This window comes from Semicossyphus pulcher, unplaced genomic scaffold (assembly GCF_022749685.1).
Source record: "Semicossyphus pulcher isolate SPU_LCO1_2020_fin unplaced genomic scaffold, fSemPul1.0.p SCAF_25, whole genome shotgun sequence".
Classification (NCBI taxonomy): Eukaryota; Metazoa; Chordata; class Actinopteri; order Labriformes; family Labridae; genus Semicossyphus; species Semicossyphus pulcher.
In genome coordinates, this window is record NW_027211699.1 from 6,975,768 (window position 1) to 6,994,293 (window position 18,526).

General features: G+C 43.1%; 1 protein-coding gene across 1 annotated transcript; it reads right to left on the reverse strand.

Annotated features, from left to right (window-relative positions):
- Nucleotides 1-1,144: 1,144 nt before the first annotated feature.
- On the reverse strand, nucleotides 1,145-17,249 carry LOC138604469 (ankyrin repeat and fibronectin type-III domain-containing protein 1). The gene is made up of 19 exons (XM_069676410.1): nucleotides 17,114-17,249; nucleotides 14,037-14,385; nucleotides 13,429-13,705; nucleotides 13,120-13,320; nucleotides 11,363-11,476; nucleotides 11,007-11,104; nucleotides 10,541-10,631; nucleotides 8,211-8,318; nucleotides 7,896-7,995; nucleotides 6,627-6,756; nucleotides 6,425-6,544; nucleotides 6,109-6,215; nucleotides 5,176-5,290; nucleotides 4,712-4,878; nucleotides 4,444-4,621; nucleotides 4,144-4,306; nucleotides 3,362-3,528; nucleotides 2,973-3,177; nucleotides 1,145-2,883 (listed from the first exon to the last, which is right to left on the reverse strand). Exons 2-19 carry the CDS (start codon nucleotides 14,196-14,198, stop codon nucleotides 2,171-2,173), a joined length of 3,216 nt encoding a protein of 1,071 aa, XP_069532511.1. The 5' UTR covers nucleotides 14,199-14,385; nucleotides 17,114-17,249; the 3' UTR covers nucleotides 1,145-2,170.
- Nucleotides 17,250-18,526: the final 1,277 nt, after the last annotated feature.

Genomic DNA, 18,526 nt, shown 5'->3' on the forward strand with positions numbered 1-18,526 from the left:
GCGGTGCAATCGTATGTTAGGTTTTGTTGCAGTACATAGATGTGTCCAGTAGAGGGCAATAAATACTCATGCATGTTAACGGCTGCTACTAAGACAGCTGCTAGCGTATTAAAATCCCTAATGTAAATTATACTTGATAATATACACACTTTTACAATTCTTTATCAATAATGTGGAAACATTTAAGACACAAATTTAAGTGAAATTTGCAGTTTTTCACTGTGACAAGTAGAGATGAGTTGACGTTCGTGATTTACTATCGTCTTGAACTAAAGGTAAAGACAGACATAATACCATACCAACACTTCCGGTAGTCTTTCAAAACAATATAATAATAATATTATCATAATTTGTGTTGGAGCCATAATGTAATTTTTGTTTTGTGTTTTGTTTCATGTTTATATAATACACAGGTGATCATATGCATGTATATGCAATTTTTGTGTTCAATCACTAGGTGGAGCATTATCACCGGAAATGCATATGGGTAAGCTCCAGGTGAGGAGCAGCAGGTGTGTGTGAAGGGGAAGCAAACAGTTTTTTGACCTTGTCAGTGTGGCAGCGTGGCAGCGTTTGTACGGTGTTGAAACCGACATTGATGAATGGAAACTTACCTGTGATGAACTGAAATTGTTGAATGGAAACTTGCCTGTAATGATCTATGGACTAAGCTGTTTTTTCTACCTGTGCTAAGGTGAGCATGTGCACCGATGGTGAATAAATGGGTCACCGCACTCAAAGATACACAGCGTATTGGACATTGGTTTATTGTTTTGCCCAGAACACGCGTCCGAACCAGTTCTCCCCGTTTACCCCTCAGTGACCCCTCCGTTTTTGATTGAAAGACTCTACTATGTGGTTAACGTTAATACTGGCTTTACAAGAGGTTATGGATGTACAAAATAGAATAAAAATTGGTTTGTTGTCTGGCCTTAAAAAGGGCAACCGAAGACTTAATTAAGCTCAGTCTGTACAGCCCACTAAGTCCTAAAAGAGGTCTTATAGGGTGAGATAGGCCTTTTAAGATGATAAACTGTAAATGTACAGACGTTTTTCTCACACAAGAAGTGAAAGAAAATTATGAAATAATAAAACCAGCTTAAAAATGAAGCACAGAAAGCTCAGTAGTTTGTAAAATGTCACAGGCACTGTTTAATAGGATTTCCAACAACAAAAGTCTTGGCAGTTATGAACAGCTCATTACATATTGACTTCTGAACATGTGGTTATTCACACGTACGTGATGTTTAAATATCATCACCCACTTAAATACTTAAATATTTACGTCCACCCAGGATAACCTCCTTAATTGCCACGAGTCACAGATCCTTGAATGCCCCGGTATCCTTTTATAAGGTCACTTTAGTCTCCATTGTTTTCTCTCCCAAACACTTCATCCAGTCGGCACAATTCCCCGTCTCTCCCTCTCATTGCGCCAAAACACTAGACAGGTCTGCAGGTTTCTTGGCTGCAGCTCAATCTCTGTTTGACACAGTTGATGCAGGAGGTAAAATAACAGATGATACGAAGGCCGAATGTCATCATAATCAAAATAGAACTGACATGAATGTGTGTCAGCTAAAAGTAGCTCAATACAGGAGATAACTAAAATACATCGGCCTTTGTTATGAAGGTTAATTTAAGCTTGGTTTACTTGCCGCACCAACATTTTGTCTTTACAATTTCTTATCTGAAGTGGATTTTTCTCCCATTCATGTTCCAGGTAAGCAAGAACTTGGACAGCAGACGTGATACGACAGACAGCAGTTAATGTTTAATCAACAGGTATATAAATCTTGCTACCTTTTTGTTCTTGATTTCCAAAAGTCTACATTCAGTATGTAAACCTGTTTCAAAGGCAGCCCCTCAGTTTGCATGAATGGTGTGCGTTCAGTGAGTTTGTTTATCAGCTCCAACAAGCAGCGATGTTGCTTTGTTCTGTGGTGAGTGGTGGATTTTCACGTCATAAAAACTACAACTACAGCTCCGTTTTTTAACACAAGAAGTACATAAAAAAAGATCAGCTACAGGCCCAGAAATGTGCATAAATACATCTTTTCCTCCATGAAACCTAATATCAGCTGCACAGGTGGGCACTTAGAAAAATGTCAGGCTTCTGATTGGTCTTAAATGATAAGTAATATGAAGCAGGCTGGTGCTTGAGTAGACATCAGGATGAACTGTTGGAGGGTCTGTCCCACTGCACCTGGTTTCTCACTGTAAAACTGGCTCCTTTACTGGCCTGCTGAGTCTCTGAGTCCTGTGGAGGAAAACTCCAGCTCAAAATGTCAGCACCATTTGTGTTACTCGTATGAGAGGCAGGCAGGTCTGGTGCACAGTGTGCCTCTATCACGCTGCTGCTGCTGCTGCCCAAACTCACAGCTCCATTCATCATGTTTGAATTCTCCAAGTCAAAGAAGGCGTTGCTCTCTCCAATCCCCAGCCCAAAGCTCTCTAACATATCCATCACTGAGGGTGTGGACGGGCCGCTGGGCGTCTCCTCCTCAATGAGACTCAGCGTAGGCAAGATGTCCACCAACTCTGCCATCTCCATCGGCCGGATCACCTCAGTGATGCTGGGAGGAAAGTCCTGCTCCTCGCTGTCGGACACCTGTGCGTCCAAAACTGTGTACCCCACTTCCAGCTGTGCCACAGCAGCCGGCTCGAGTCCGGACTCGATCAGAGCGGTCGCGCATTCTAATTCTGACTGGCCGATGCTCGTCAGGTCTACAGTGGACTGGGCGGCGATGTCTACAGGGTATCCTCCCTTTGCAACGCCCTCCGTCAACACCAGCGCATCCTCCTCAGGGGCAGCCATGATTCCTGCCGGAGCGGAGACCTCGGCTGTGACGACGTTTGGTGGAGTCCCGCTGACTGAGCACTCTGAAGCAGAGAGACAAAAGGTTGTTGGAGACGACCTGCTAAACATATTATTTGTTACATGCTTGTGTACACCCAAACAATCACTGCACCTGCAATAGCTCTCTGTGTTTGTATCCGATGGGGCCACGTCAGTCTGGCAGTCAAACTCTCCTCCTCCTCCTCTCCATCAGGACGCGCCGGAGGATCTCCTCCCATCACCAGGCCGAGAGGCACCGCTCCCACCCACTGCTTGGATCGAACGCACTGTAGACAGTCCATAATCCAGCGGGCGTCCCTCCACAGTGCATCCAGACGCTACAGACACAGTGCAAAGACCAAAGACCACAATTAGTCAGCCTTTTCTACATTTACCTCACGAGTGAATCCAATTTAAAGCTTTTATTTCTTATTAATTCCCCTCGTTAAACTCTTTTAAATGAAAGAAGAAGCTTAAAGAGAAAAGCAGACAAAAACATATTTTCTGTTTTCATGGTCTCACATGGGAAAACTCAGTGATGTGGTTCAGGCGCTCTCGGGCCTCCTGCACCTCCTTGGTGTCCAGCGCCTCCCGCAGAGCCTGCTGCGCCAGATGAGTGTCCAGCTCCAGCCTCACCCAGGCCTGGCAGTACTGGGACAGGAAGTCCCGCTCGTACGTCCAGAAATGAACTGGTGATGAGCCGGAGTTAAGAGGAGAGATAAATCACGACATCAAAGCAGAGGGAAAAAGACTCAGAACTCATTAACACACTTTATCACACTTTAAGCATGAGACATTTCAAGGCGAGTCGAAGGGAAAGATGGATTTAAATTAGAGGCAAAACAAATCCTTAAGTGTGTAGGAAACGAGATCAAAGAAGTAATTGGAAAATGAAAAATAATATAAGCGACTCATCTTCAGAAGACCAAAGCAGATCAGATAGTGAGCCTCATATTGCACAGCGGTTAAAAGCATTTCATGGAGTATTTTTAGGGTCATTTAAAAATCTGTCCTTAAGTTCCTTTGAAGAAGATGAAATTTGTCGATCTTAAACAGATGTATGCCACATGAAATGACTCCTGTCGCTTAGTTCTTACAGAATATGATGCAGTGCAGCACGTCTGCCTTCACTTAAGAGGCTTTCAAGACACCATGCTGTTATCCTGCCAGGTACGTCTCAACCTCGAGGTCCACAGTTTGATGAATCACAGATTTGAGCCTTCTCGCTCAGCGTGTCTTGAAAAACACAGCGGTACTGTTCTTAGACAGGTCACATGTCTATGCAACTTTAGTCCTCCACCTACCCAGCTCAAAGATCTGCAGGGGCATGGTGAGCCCAGGCTCCTTGGTCCCCACCAGAGGCCAGTAACTGGAGCTGAAGTCCTCGCTGGGAGGAAGCAGCAGCAGCACAGACAGCTTGTCTCCAAACTGCAGCAGCTCCCGGGTGTACACGCCGTACTGATACGCCTGCCACAGACACAAGTAAAAGTCCAGTTACAAGGAGAACTTGTTTAGCTGAATTTAATTTCTGCTTCTCTTTTCTAAACAATTATTAATAGGCCCAGAAAGGTGGATTTAAAGGAGGCATATGAAACCGTTCTTACCCTGTAGAGGGGGATGTTGAGCTTCGTCAGGAGATGAGCGACAGCAGCTCTCAGAGACATGACAAACTCCACCAGCCCGCTGTTCTCCATCAGGCTCTCGTCGTCGCCGCTCAACAGGTTCTGAGCGCTGTCATTGGTTGTAGTGTAAACATGACTCTGCAGCCACTCCCACTCCTCTCTGTCGCACGATGAACAAAATACTGTTAGAAAAGGCTTAAAATATGAATCACTCGGCTCAGCGTGCGATGGACCTGGCTCGCTGTGTTACCTGGAAACGTGGGCGTTGTGTCGGACCCGTGTGTGGCAGAGCAGGTTGGGAAGCCGCTGGGGCACCAGGACCCGGATCTGCTCGACTGTGCTGCACAGTTTCAGGATGCCGACGTACAGACCCGGCTGGGCCCACTGGGTGCTGTGCCTGTGGAAGGACAGTTTCTCCTGCAAAAACAGGTACAATGTAGATGAGTTTAAGATTGGATGTCACTACTTGTTGTTCACAGCCCCTGTCAAATAAACTAATAAACTAAAGTACTATTATTATTATAATTGCATTAACTAGTTTGGTTGGGCTGAATTCTGAAAGTCTGAGCGGCCCTGAGGAGAAAAACAAGGCTCAATAATCAAGTCAGGAAAGTCAATACACTCAATCACTTTGCCGCAGTCCTCAACACATTCAGTCGGCCTGCCGTGACCCTGACTGATTCCTCTTTTACACAAACACAAACCCAGGTTCACCTTGAGCTGCTCATAGAGCATGTCCATGGCAGTGGGCTCCGGCAGCAGAGGAGTTCTGCTGCGGTTCTTTTCCAGGCGGGCCAGAGGCAGCCAGTGGAGCGGAGGGTCAGGAGGGCTGCAGCAGCGCATAAACGTAAGGCAAACACATGAAAACGTCAGTGTGATTCTTTCATATTACGCCGCTTTCCCACTGGTCAAAAAACCCGCTAACACCCGGCTTTCTTGTTTAATGGGAAAGGTTCACGCTAATCTCCGCCCTCTTTTTTATGCTCCGTCGGTAACTTCTGCGACTCTTCGTCATCTCAGCTACAAAGTCCGCCCGCCTCCGTCTGAGCAGCGCTCAGACATCGTTCCAGATTTGTCAGCGCTGAGTTTGATACACAGACTGAATGAGTAAAAGATACAATAAAGACCGTAACATCTTCACTGTTTACGAACCCGGTTTGGGGCGCGTTTGTGACGTCAGGTGGTGACGCAGCAGAAAAGAGACCGACAGGAGGATACTTCACTGGCAATGGGAACAGAGACAATCGGCATCTATAAGTGGATCTTCCCGGGTCTGAAAAACCTGCGTCAACGCTCTAATTTGAAAGGGGTTTTAGTTTAACACCAACAACCATAAGACAGGCGGGTTATCCTGAAAGCATCACTGTGCATGTTTGCTTAGCAAGCCCGGCCTGATGCCTGATTAGGTTTTATCTCCCCTGAGCACAAAGGGATTTAAATAAAGTAAGAAGGCTGATTTAAAATTCAATCTACTAGAATTTGCAAATGTTTGTTTCATTAAAAAAACGTGAGAGACAGGGCTTTGAGCAGCTGAATGCTGAGTCGGAGGCCGTCCTTCAAACAGATGCCGGAGGTTAAAGACTCATTTGTCGCTATGTGCTCTTCTGTGGGGGAGAGAAAAATGTCCTACAAAAGGCTCTTTCTCACCTGGGAGGGTGAGGGAACTCCCGCAGAGTCACTAATAAGACGTTGCCCTGCCGGTCTTTAAGAGGTTCGTAGTACACCTGGCCCAGATCCATTGTTCCCAGGGACGACTGAAGGCAGAGGAAGGAGGAGAGGTGGAACAGAAACACGAGGATGAATACATATGAGGCACTGAAACAAACGTATGTATCCTGAGATAGGGAAGGGAGCAAGCTGCCAGTAAGAACAGTATGAGAAAGAAAAGATATTAATAGGTAATTAAAATAGCATTTAATTTTGGTGTTTCTTATCATGCAGAGTAAGCAGCTTAACCTCCTACCTGCAGCTGGGAAACGGCTCTTAAAATGTTGTGCCTGTTCTGAAGGAGGGAGGAGGGAGAGGAGTGAGCAGAGGAAAGGGCCTGCTGGAGCCAGGGCACTTGTTGCCACGCACAGGACAGCTGGAGGAAAAAAAGATTCATTTTCAAACTGACATTCACAAGTGAAGAACGATCTTATACACGTGTTCTTGTTTTAGTTCACCTTTGCAAACCAAGCAAAGTCCTGGGTGATGGAGGTGGAGCAGCACTGGATGTCCACCAGTGGAATTTGGTCTTCAGCTGTCACCAGTATGTTTTCTTTGTGGTAGAACACAGTCGCCAAGTACACGCCCCTGATGAGACCAAAGAGAGAGAACAAAATACCAGTGCTGAAAGTGATGCGGATGATGTTTTTGTCTACATTAAAAAAGGATTTGCAGTGTTCAATCACTTTCTCAAAGCAAGGCAGAGGTTCCTATCACTGTTCGTTAACGATAATTATGACGATAAATGTTCGTCAACAACCTTTTTTTGATGAAGACGAGACGCTGACGAGCTAAAAATGTATCGTAGATACCGTGATCAAAACTGACAACATGTATTTTTGTTTTCTTTAACGAGATGAGACTAAAATGTTAGCGGTTGTGGCCGTCGTATATTTAAAATCCATGCTTTTTTAAAGCCTCTAGCACTAGTTAAAGATAACGAAGGTGGTTGTGAACTTCCTCTGTTAACTCTGCTTCGGGCTAAGCGCTCGCCTCGCTCACAGAAAAAGGGGCGTTTTATGCGGCATTTGCTGCTTCTTCTGCAAAAAGAGGAGGAGCGATGATGAAAAGTTAGGACCAAGCGTAAAAGCGCTATCCTTAGGTGTCTTTAGATTCTGTGCCTTCAACAATCTTTACTGTATGGATGATCTGCTGAAATTTTAAGTGTTTATTTTACCTGAAGCAAACAGGTAAAAAGGAGAAGAGGGACACTGCAGGGAGAGGGTCATATTTTCTCAAGAGAGAAATCATTATGACTCAAAGTAATGACTAAAATGTGACTTTTTATTGACTAAAACTGGACTAAAACGATGACGACTAAAACTATTAAGGGTAAAAATGACTGAATTTTCATCTAAAGACTGAGACTAAATCTAAATTAGCTGCCAAAATGAACCCAGGTTCCTCTTCTGCCCCATTTATCCGCTGTTAGCTGCTGTGGTGAGTGTGCTCCACTCAGCGCTTGCAGCAGCAAGAAGCTCAGATCAGTCACGTGCCACTCGCCACAGTCCACCGATTCTAAACATCACCCTCTTCAAAAGAACTCTCCGCTAATCTGGAGCCTACAGCAGCTTTCATGTGACGACTGTTCTTCCTCAATAACCATGACAGAGAAGAGCTCGGACTTGTTCTTTGTAGTCTACACCGCTGTAATCACATCACGTTTAATCCGTTAGTCCCCGACCCCTCCAGGCACAGAGGGACAGGTGAGACAGATGGAGCGCTACCTCTGTAGGAGACGAACAAACTTGGTGGCGGACTGGAACAGTTGTTTGATGCCTCGGGACACAGACAGACGCTTGCTGGGACTCTGGGGCTTAGAGCTCTCTGGGGAGTGGAGGATCAGACAGGATGAGGATCACTTTAAGTGCATTCTCTGTGTGTGCAAGAAATTAGATCTCATAGATTTTAATAAAAGAAGATATGGAACAAAATTTTGATTTTGCTTCATTTCATTTAATGGTTAATATATTTATATAGCAACATCAAAATTGGCAGATGTAATCACAGCAAATAGATCACTAAAAACTCCCTCTACAGACCTATACAGAATCCTCTGTAGTCTGGTTCTCTGGCATCCTCCAGCAGCTTTCTCACGAGGCCCTCGTGATTCCTGAGCTGTGACTTCACACCAGTGCACTCTCTCCAACCTGCACAGGACGAGCGGGAGAAACAAATCATCACTTTCATTTATAAGCAATTAGCAGAATCATTCAAGACATCAGGAACTCATTTGCAGGAGAGCCCAGAGTGCTGCTTTTTTCCTATCACGGTGATTAGGAGGCGAGAGCGGCGGCATGAGAGACCATCTGTGTGCTGCGACTCTGAAAGTGTCGGTGCTGACTCATTCTGACCTACTGAAAATATTCCTCCTCCTAAGTTAGATATGAAGTTCCAGTTAATTTAGCGTTACCTAACTGCCACTGAAACATGTTGAATATCACTCGTATTAATACTTATCCTGGCATACATTTAGATTTTTTTTACTTTTCCCGTCATTTGAGGAACACATTGTTGCACATTTTATAATCTTTATTTATCATGATGTCACAAAACCAGCGGCTGAACTGCTTTACGTCATTTTGACAACGCTTGACGTTCTAATCTTTGCATCTTTGTGGGAGTGAACCTGGAGCGAACCACAGAGGGAGGTGCTGTTAATTAACATGGACATTAACATGCAGAGAAGGACTAAAGGATATCTTGATATATATCGTTATCGAGATATGAAAAATCCTATATTGTGATATAGTTAGTACGGGAAGTATTCTGGTTTCCGTTTGTAGTTCGCTTGTAGTCCAAACAGTATTGACCAATCACGTATCACCAGGCTGCGGCGTATGCAGGAAAAGCAGTCTATGAGAGCAAAAGCAGGCGGAACGTAATACGTTGTAATGACGTCCCGGCTCCCATCAGCATCATCTGACAACGATTTAGCTTCTTATTAATCTCTATAAACAGACATCTGCAGCAAGTTCAGCTAACAATCTGTTCTTGATAAAAAAATTCAACTTGAAATAAATTCTTTGACACTGTGTCACAAAAGCCGTGCAGTGTTCAGATTTCCCGACTTCCTCGAATGCATCAGCAATGATAATCCGAACTCCGTTCAACAAACTTCTCATTTTAAAGTAGTTTTCTTCTCCTCTTGAGGACACACCTGACAAAGCTTCATTCTGACTTCTTCTGCATATGATGTTGAAATTTCGGCAAACTTAAGACCCGTTAATTAAAGTAAATCGCAATCATTCATACCGCTGAAGTAAGCCAGAGTGCAGCCTCTGTGTGACTGACTGATGAACGGGTGCTCTTGAAAAGAAATGACGCCGTTTATTTTCCTGAAGCCTTGGCTGGAAGTCCTTATCGCTAACGCTGGCTAAACCACAGTGGCGTAATGTAACAAAGTAATAGTAATTTGTTACAGTATTTTCTGGGAGTATCTGTACGTTACTTGAGTTTTTAAATTTCTGACAACTTCTACTTTTACTCTGATACATTTCCCCAAACAATCTTCATCACTCGTTACTTCGTCTATCAGGAGACATTTGTTGGTCTCATGATTGTGGATTTTTTAACTGAAAATGCGGCTTTAAATGAACAGAAACTGGTTAAACACTGATGGTGGCAGTAATGCAACATCGTGGATGCAAAGCGGTGTAAAAACCTCGAAGAAGAAGAAGAAAAAGAAGATTTTAACGTCCCTGCCCCTTTTCCTCTGCTCCACTCGATGCAGCGACACTTTGTCGATCTCTCTCTCTGTTGCTTAACCACTCACAACGAAACTCTGACCACTTCCTTTTTTATTAACATCATTTACTTTTACTTTGAATACTTAAGTACAACTAATATGAGTAAGTAGAAAAAAGATCAGATACTTTAAGACTTTTACTTGAGAAGTATTAGAATAGCTGACTTTTACTTCTACCAAAGTCATTTTCTTTTACTCCAGTATGGCTTTCAGGCTCTTCTTCCACCACTGCTAAACCGGACATGTTCACAGTTGATCCCAGAGGCTATATCGTCTCAGGCGATAGCTGATGGGTTCTGAGATTGCACATTTTGTATCTCTGCACAGTATAAAATGGAAAGTGACAGCAAGTAATCCAGCAAAAGAGAGGGGATGACGTGCAAAAAAGATTATGAGCTGAATACAAACTCAAAGCAGCACAGGTACAAGACGGGTGACATCTTTAATTCTCCATGTTTTAATAATTAATTTATCTACCGGCGATGAGTGGTTTCAACTCCTTTCACGTCGAGCTCGATGTCAGCCGAGTTATTTCATTACTCAGGGATGGAGAGAGAAAACGAACAGAGCCCTTTCAAAGTACTGAGCCCACATTCATTAAAGTTTGCAGTTCAGGATACTCACTGGAGGGGGCAGCGCTGACTGGAGTGGAGCACTGAGGCGGGCCCCATCCTTTCACATTGAAGGCACTCACTCTTACAAAGTAATGCACTCCCTGCATTTAGAGGAGCAGCAGACAGTCGAATTATCACCATGCATTAACCTTCTGAATCATCCATTCCAGTGCACGGAAAACATAACGCTCTCATTATTAATTCATCTGGATAAGTAAGGCCGCTGTGTGGGATAAGTGTTCTCTTATAGCAGCTGCTGAATAGATTTTGATTGTGGAGCAATAAATACAAGTCTGTGTGTAGGTAGGAGCTAAAGTGTAAGTATTTTATGTGTGTGAATGACTTCATGTGCCTTTACCGTTTAACTATGTGTGTTTACCTGCACATTCAAGTCTGTCAAATCTGTGGCTGACTTGATGGGGGCTCGACTGTGTGTGTACGCTTTAGTGAGTGTCTGAAGCAGCTTCATCACTTACAGCTGTGAGTCCCTTGATACTGTGCGTTGGGTTCTTTGTCTCTGTAACTTGGGCTGAGCCGAGGATGCGTTTGAAGCTGGCTGAGGTGCTCCATTCAACTGAGAACACAAAAACAATCTCACTGAGAGATTATTCTCTGGCTTTACTCGATCCCAACAGGGGAGAACTAAGGACTGAAGTGTTTACAGTGTTGGGGAACTTGCAATACCTGGGTTTAGTCTACCCTCGCCTGCACCAGATGACATTTATGCAGCTTTAAAACTAAGAAGCCAAAACTACATCCTCCTGTCCCACTCCAATCTATCTACCCATCCTTCCATCTATAATATATCAAAGTCCTGTTATATCCCACCTACCTCTGTAGCGAGTGATGAGCCCGATGGTGTTACCCTCAGGCTCTTTGATTGCCAGAAACATAGAAGATGTGCTGGTCACCACGATGGACACATGACTGGGAGGCCCTGGAAGCCCTGGGTGAAACATTTAGACAGAGCAATGTTCAAAATTAGCGTTACAAGAAACCACAACACCCACAGACAATAAAGTATTGTGCTCTGATCAAAACTCTGCCCTAATATATCTTTGTTTACATTTTGATTATAATTGCTGTAATCCTGCTTTAATCCTAAACTCTGTTTGTAAGCCCTGGTAAAGACGCATTTCAGCAGCGTGATCAAAAGTATTTGTGAACAAAGCCATGACCCGGAGTGAGAAGATTAAGTCATAGGCCTTCGGGCAAAAACAGATCAATATTTTACATTTTAAGCCTTTATCTGAAACTCTTTAGTAGTGAGATTTGTAACAAGAGAAGGCTTAGTTACACTGCAAAGAGAAGATGCATGTGGCTTATTGCCCTCTCAGTAACACTGTGGTCATAATACAGTTGGGGAAAAGATCTAGCTAAGCTAAGGAGAGGCATTTATACAGGGCAATTAAGAAAGTGAAGTGGGGGCCTCATCGCATCATTGGGAACTAGAATTACCGCCTCGCGGTTGTATGCCTCTTATATATTTCTTGGAGAAACGTGGATGCTTCCGACACATCTTCAACCCGGCAGCACAGAAGATCTATAATATCACCACAGTTTCAAGGTGGGCACCAAAGATTAGTGTCATTAAGTATCTGACCTCCTGTTCCTGAGTTATGGCGTTGAATAATGGGCAGGAAAGTGTTTCTGCAGAACATCATGTTGTAACAGTGAAGGTGACCTTTGACCTTTTGGGTATAAATGTCATCACTTTTTCATCTCATCCTATTTTGTCATTTGTAATAGATTAATTAGTGTATGAATTCTTGATTCACAGCCAAAAACGTGTTATGTGTAGTCACAGTGACCTTGACCTTTGACCACCAAATTCTAATCAGGTCATCCTTGGATCCAAGTGGACAAATGTGCCAAATTTGAAAAAATTGCCCCTAGGTGTTCTTAGGATATTGTGTTCACAAGAATAGAATTGACATGAGGTCACAGTGACTTTGACCTTTGACCACCAAAATTTAATCAGTTCATCTTTGAGTCCAAGTGGACAATTGTGCCAAATTTGAAGAAATTCCCTCAAGGCGTTTCTAAGCTATCGTGTTCACAAGAATGGGACGGACGGACAACCCAAAAACATTGCCACCAGCACGGAGGCATGAGGAAGGTAAAGCGAGGAGGCCCGATGTGGCATAACACAAATTGCCCTAAAGCCTTGTAGGTATTAGGGGTGATGATTTCTACGCATCCACCAGCTCCAAGACATGAAGTTAAAATGAGAAGCCAGAGGCATTTGATCAAGCGAGTGTAGGGCATGGTAGAATTTGGAAAGGCTGATGACGAGTCTGCTGAATTTGAGATTGAAAGGTGCCGGGGGGGAGGGTTTCAAGAGGGCAGCAAGGAAGGGTGCAGACAAGAAATTGGTCGAAATTAAGATGACTGTGGTCTGGTCAGAGGTGATAGGGGAGCTTTGTGGAGGAGGGATGGGAAAAGGGAGTTGTTCTACTTTGTTGAGATTGAGTTCGAAGAGGGCAGAAAAAAACAAGAATGCCATTTACTCAAAGACTGAAAAGAAAAAGGGCCTGTGACCTAGTTAGTGTCCCAAGAAATGCCACAAACTGACCCAACAGCACTGACCTGTGTTTAGGAAGTTCTCTCTCATTCGGCAGTACAGCTGCAGCCTCAGGCTCCAGAGGTGGATGTGTCTGTGGACGTCAGCCTGCGCCTGAGGCCCTGCCCCGACCTTCCTCAACAACTCCTTCTTCTTCTCCTCCACCCGTTTACCCGCCAATGCCACCAGAGCATCCAGCTTAAGCTCCCACTCTGCCGGCCGGCACACTGAGAGGAGAGAGATGCAGAGAGCAACAGGAAGACAGAGTCTGATTGTGATCTGCATTAAATTAAAGCCAGCAGAATTTTCACGATATCTTAAAATATAACACTCACAAACAGGGTTATGTCTGGCTCCTGCCTTTGTCAGCACATGGAGCAGAGGGGAATTGTGGGTAAGAGCAGCCACGTCCAGGGGGACCAGGCCCTGATCGCTCACCCTGTTCACCCCCTTTTCCCTCTCTCTCTCCCAGTCCTTGCCTTTCTTCTCTCCTCTCTCCCACAAGCTTCCTCCTCCTCCTCCTCCTCCTCCACAGCTGGTGTGGTCTCTGGACAGCAGGCTTTGCACAGCCAAAGTATCCTCATTTTCCACTGCTTCCCACAGAGACTTGTACTAATGGGGAGCAAGGGAGAGGGTCAATATGGGGTGGGCGGATGAGAGAGAAAAGACAGAAGAAGAGAGTTTATACCGAAAAAGGGATTTATTTTCTGAGTCAGAGAAAAGGGAGCTGCTGTATAAAGAACGAGGCAGGAGAAGAGACACTTATTCAGGGCACATAAATCTTATCATAAACCAGAGCAGCGGGCTCACCTTGGGTAATGCATTGATATTAAGAGTGTCTGAATATAATCTCTCAGCGAGATCTAGTGATTTAAAAGAGAAACCCAGCCAGAGGACAGGAGAGCACTTCAGCTACCAAAAAATAAAATAAAAAATATCTTACGGCATCTGCAGATTTGCTGAGGTGTTTGGGTGTGTCCATCTCCCCAGCAACAGATGACTCTCCACCCCTCAGTCTGACGGACAGATTTCTATAGATGCGTTTGGGCGAGACGGGTCCCAGAGAGCGCCGGCGCTGGGGAGGGTTCCTCATTGATACAGACATGGCGGAACAGGACAGAAGAGAAGGAGGAGAGGAAGACAGAGGATAGCTAAGAGAAGGAGGTCGGAAAGATTAGCTAGTTCATGGAAGAACAGATTGCTACCCTCAACCTATAGCAAGAGCGATACAGAGGGAAGACAGGATGAGAAATAGGAAAGAAGTATGATAAAAGGTGAAAGTCATCAGATACCTGGATGGGGGGGAAACAGGGAATGAGGTGGGGGAAAAAGAAGCAGAAGAAACCATCAGGCTCAAACATTCTTCTACAGCAAAGGCAATTTTCTGGCGACTTGAAGGGTAGTGAGTAGAGCTGAGTAGTGCTGTTCTGTGGGTGGATAAATTGATAAAAGTTACAATGCCTGTACACAATAGATGAAAAAATGTATTTCTGTGCCTCGTAGTATTCTCACTTTCTTTTTTTCTGGCTTTTGTGCGACACAGGTTACATTTGCTATAAAAAGGAGCCTCTCAGCGCACAAAACGACCTTCACGTCAATCAAATTAACTCCTTATCCTTCTAATAAATATGAATCGCCTCACATCATCACTTTGAAGTCCAAAATCCATCATCGCCACAACAGTAATGGTGGTTCATTATCAATTCCATTGCCTTTTCAACGTTACAATCAGTCACTTTGTGCTCGGAAATCTATCCTACAATTTTATTTTCAACACTCGAGGCAAAATGTATTCCGCATATTTTTTCCCTTTTCTATTCAGTCAGCAAGTCCACTCTTTCATTTGTCACTGTCTTTCTTCTCAGTCCCTCTTTCTCTCCATTCCCTTTTCACAATTTTGAGTGATTTACACGCCGCTTCGGCTAAAGTGCCCCGAGCATTCAGATCTGAAGAGCATCTTTGTAAAAAAATGGGCTACGCAAACTTCATCATCTTTCTTTCCTCACCAGTACCCCGTGTAAAGAAAAGCCTCACATTTCAGTGTTTCTTTATTTTTTTTATCTCTATTAAGTCAAATCCTGGTGAAGTGAGTAGTCCACTGTCCTGTGTGAAAGTGGATACTCCCCTGGTCGGTGCTAGCTGAGGACAGAAAACACACAATACAGCTCCTTCTCTGTGGCATATCAACATTGTACCTGCTACCTCACAGTGTGACTCACTGGTTTGAACAGTGCCTGCACTGTCTACATGTGGGAATGAGGGATATCTGTATAGGGGTAATACCAGTCATTGTTATTAGTGCCGTTTTCCCCTGTTTGTTTATTGTGTCTTACATCAGTAGTGGAAAGTGCTGATGGAATGGTTGTGAAAGGAGATTAGCTTCACGGTTTGCCTTTTGGAGGCAGAACAAAGACAAGGCATGGGAGGGGAGGGGTTCGCCAGGGTTTCTGCACCCTTAAAAAAATCTAATGTAAGACTTTTAGAGGCTTAAACAAAACGAAATTAACTTCTACAGAACAACCGAATCACATTAACACAGCTGTAGCATGTGTAGGCATTTTTAAGGGATTGTCTCTGTTATGTTTTCAAACTACCACCATCCAAAATCTCAAATAATTTAATATACCATGCAGTCAATCAAATCAACAGTCAACGGTGGAGAAAGTGCAAGTCTATTTTTGAAGTAATTGATTTAATAATCCACTTACAGTCAATCTACTGACTCTTTCGATGCTCATTTTTTGCACACTAGTCTTACCAAAACATTTGATGTGTAGATGTTATGTTGGTGTAGCCTCTACACAATGAAATACAGCAATAGAATTGATGCTGACACAAGAAAGCAGTGTAAACAAATACACTTTTCAAAATTTAGCTGCAACCTTTACTCATCTTTTGTACCTGCAAAGGACTAACACAGGATTAGTGATGGGCTTTTGGGTAACCAGCATCATGCTAACTACATACAGTAACTTAGGTAGACTTGAAAAAGTATTTGGACATGTCTTAGTTAGTCTAAGTGTCACTTCACAAGTCTTTTCACTAGTACAAATAAAACTTGTAGAAACATCTTACGGCCTCAAATCTTTAAAATCAGATCGAACACTTCTTAAGAATTGTACGTGTCGGCAGGAACCCTGGTATGCAAACTGTGCTAGTATTGCAGCTGAGACAGCTAACAATTATTCATGCAGGGTATAGTGTTAGTTAATTAAAAAGAACCTATGCTGGCCCATGAATAGTCATACATTGTAGATTCAATGTGGTTTAGTTGCATCTCAGGTTGTGGGGGTGATCTGTTTTAATCTCAGAACTGTGGTCCAGGCTGAGAGCAGAGTATGGTGTATATTTGCAAATGTGCTTTCTGTTTTGTCAGTCTGCTAAAAGTTGTGGTTCACAAGTTCCGCAATGATGGAAAGATATGATGTTAGTCATCATATCTTCCCATCATTTACCTCTAGCCCCTCAGGAAGTAATGCAGTACATTTATTTTTGATAATAAACCACAAATGGCATCACCTCAAGTGTTATCTTAGAGTATCAAAATCTTTTTATTCAATCAAATACATTGTGCACTCTGCAACCAAATTGACACAGGTAAAATGTATATATCACGAAAATCCTTCATTATCACCAAAACAACCGGCAATGACTGTTTCAGCATGTTGCATGTTAAAGTAGAGCATAAACCTTAACTCATCTCTTGAACTGTACTTTTTAAAAGTTTTTACACGCTCTTAAGTATTTAGATCCGCCAAAATGTGAAATCTTTTAATTGTAGTATAACTTGTCTTATTACAGAAATGCCACAGGCAAGAGATACAACAGGAGCTACTAGACTGTAAAGAAAATATTCACTGTAAACAAACACCACGTGGAAAATGGCACAAAGCATTACATATTCAAGTTAATAGTACGGTAACGAATGGAGCTACGTGTTTAGGCAACAACACGACACATAAAGCACAAAACGCTAAGTAACATTACTTTATATTTATGAAGGACTTTTTCATTTCTTACCGTTAGTGGACACTTTGACCGTTATTTGCCTCTTCCCCGACGCTTCTTGTACTTTTTGGTCAGATAAAATCCATCGTGCTGACTTCGGGAGTTTTCGTCTCTGAGGGTGAAGCTCACCTGAAAGTTAAAACAGAGGAGAGACTGCCGCTTGTCCACCACAAACACGCGCGCGCGCGACCACACGTACACACACATACACAGTCCTTGCTCCGCCCTCTTCCTACTTTACCTCGTTTAATTTATCAAAACTTTTTCTAAATAACTAAAAGCGGTGTTGTCTGATATTAATGTTAACATGATAGGCGTCAGTTTGTAGATTATAAAGTTTCAATTATAATCCATGATTTAATAGGTAGAGTCTGGTTTACAGATTTGATATGTCCTCTTCAGAATCAGAATCAGCTTTCTTGGCCAGTTATGTACACATACAAGGAATATGACTCCGGTTTTAACTTGGCTCAGTATGTACAAGCCTGAAACATTACATATTTAACTAAAATCTACAAGCCTAGACATTAAATATTAGACATTAGACTAATGTGTACAAGCCTATATTAAATATGAAATAGCAAACTATTATCTACATGCTATAAGAGACAATAGTCGAATGATGAGGAGTGCAAAGGATGCTGAAATAATATTTAAAATATGTAATTATGTTACAGATGGGTTCATTTAAATGAGGAAATATATGTTAGGATAAGATATCTCATCTTTCTAAGAAACTAAGTTGTGCAAATATTTCATTAAGTTATCAAGCGAACAACACAGTCCTGCAATATTTGTTTCAATCTCCACTTCATTTAAACCTACCATTACATTCACCAAAAATGCAGTTGCAACTACCTGGTCCTTTAATGCCGTCACCACTGGAAACAATCATGTTATCAGAGTGATGTTGTGGTTGGTTACTTTAAAAGGTATATAGAGCTATATTTAGAGCAGCTCAACGCCCCCAGTGATGCCTGCTGTGAGCTGTGTAGATGGATGGTGGAAAAAAATCAGCAGGAAATATTCATAATCTATTCCTGCTTGATTGTTTCACACAACAGACCAATCTTAGCTTGTGTGTGGGGGGTTATACACAGGAAGTGGTTCAAGATGCGTCAAGCCAAATATGTGCAAAGCAAAGGCCCAGCTATTATGTGAAAAATGTGTGCATGTTAAGTCTCTTTCTTGTGCTTAGACAGGAGCTGAGTCTATATGTGTTGCTTTACTGGCCCCTGAAGACTTGCATATGTGGAACAGTTGTCAAATAAAATTGACAGATATGCATTGGCTCCCCACCTGAGCCGTGAGAAGGGCTCTCTGTATCTCTTAGGGACCAATAAACCTCTGAAGCTGATGGCTTCTGTCCTGTCCCATTACAAATGACTTTAAAAACAAATATTTTTTCCACCTTTTCATCAGAGA

What these genes read in the sequence shown, in the direction of transcription:
- LOC138604469 (XM_069676410.1), bottom strand. Translation starts at nt 14,198, where the DNA reads ATGTCTGTATCAATGAGGAACCCTCCCCAGCGCCGGCGCTCTCTGGGA. An exon ending in TTTGTTCGTCTCCTACAGAG is followed by an intron (nt 6,757 to 7,895) that starts GTAGCGCTCCAT and finishes TGGTCTCATCAG; the next exon opens with GGGCGTGTACTTGGCGACTG. An exon ending in TCAACATCCCCCTCTACAGG is followed by an intron (nt 4,307 to 4,443) that starts GTAAGAACGGTT and finishes TGTCTGTGGCAG; the next exon opens with GCGTATCAGTACGGCGTGTA.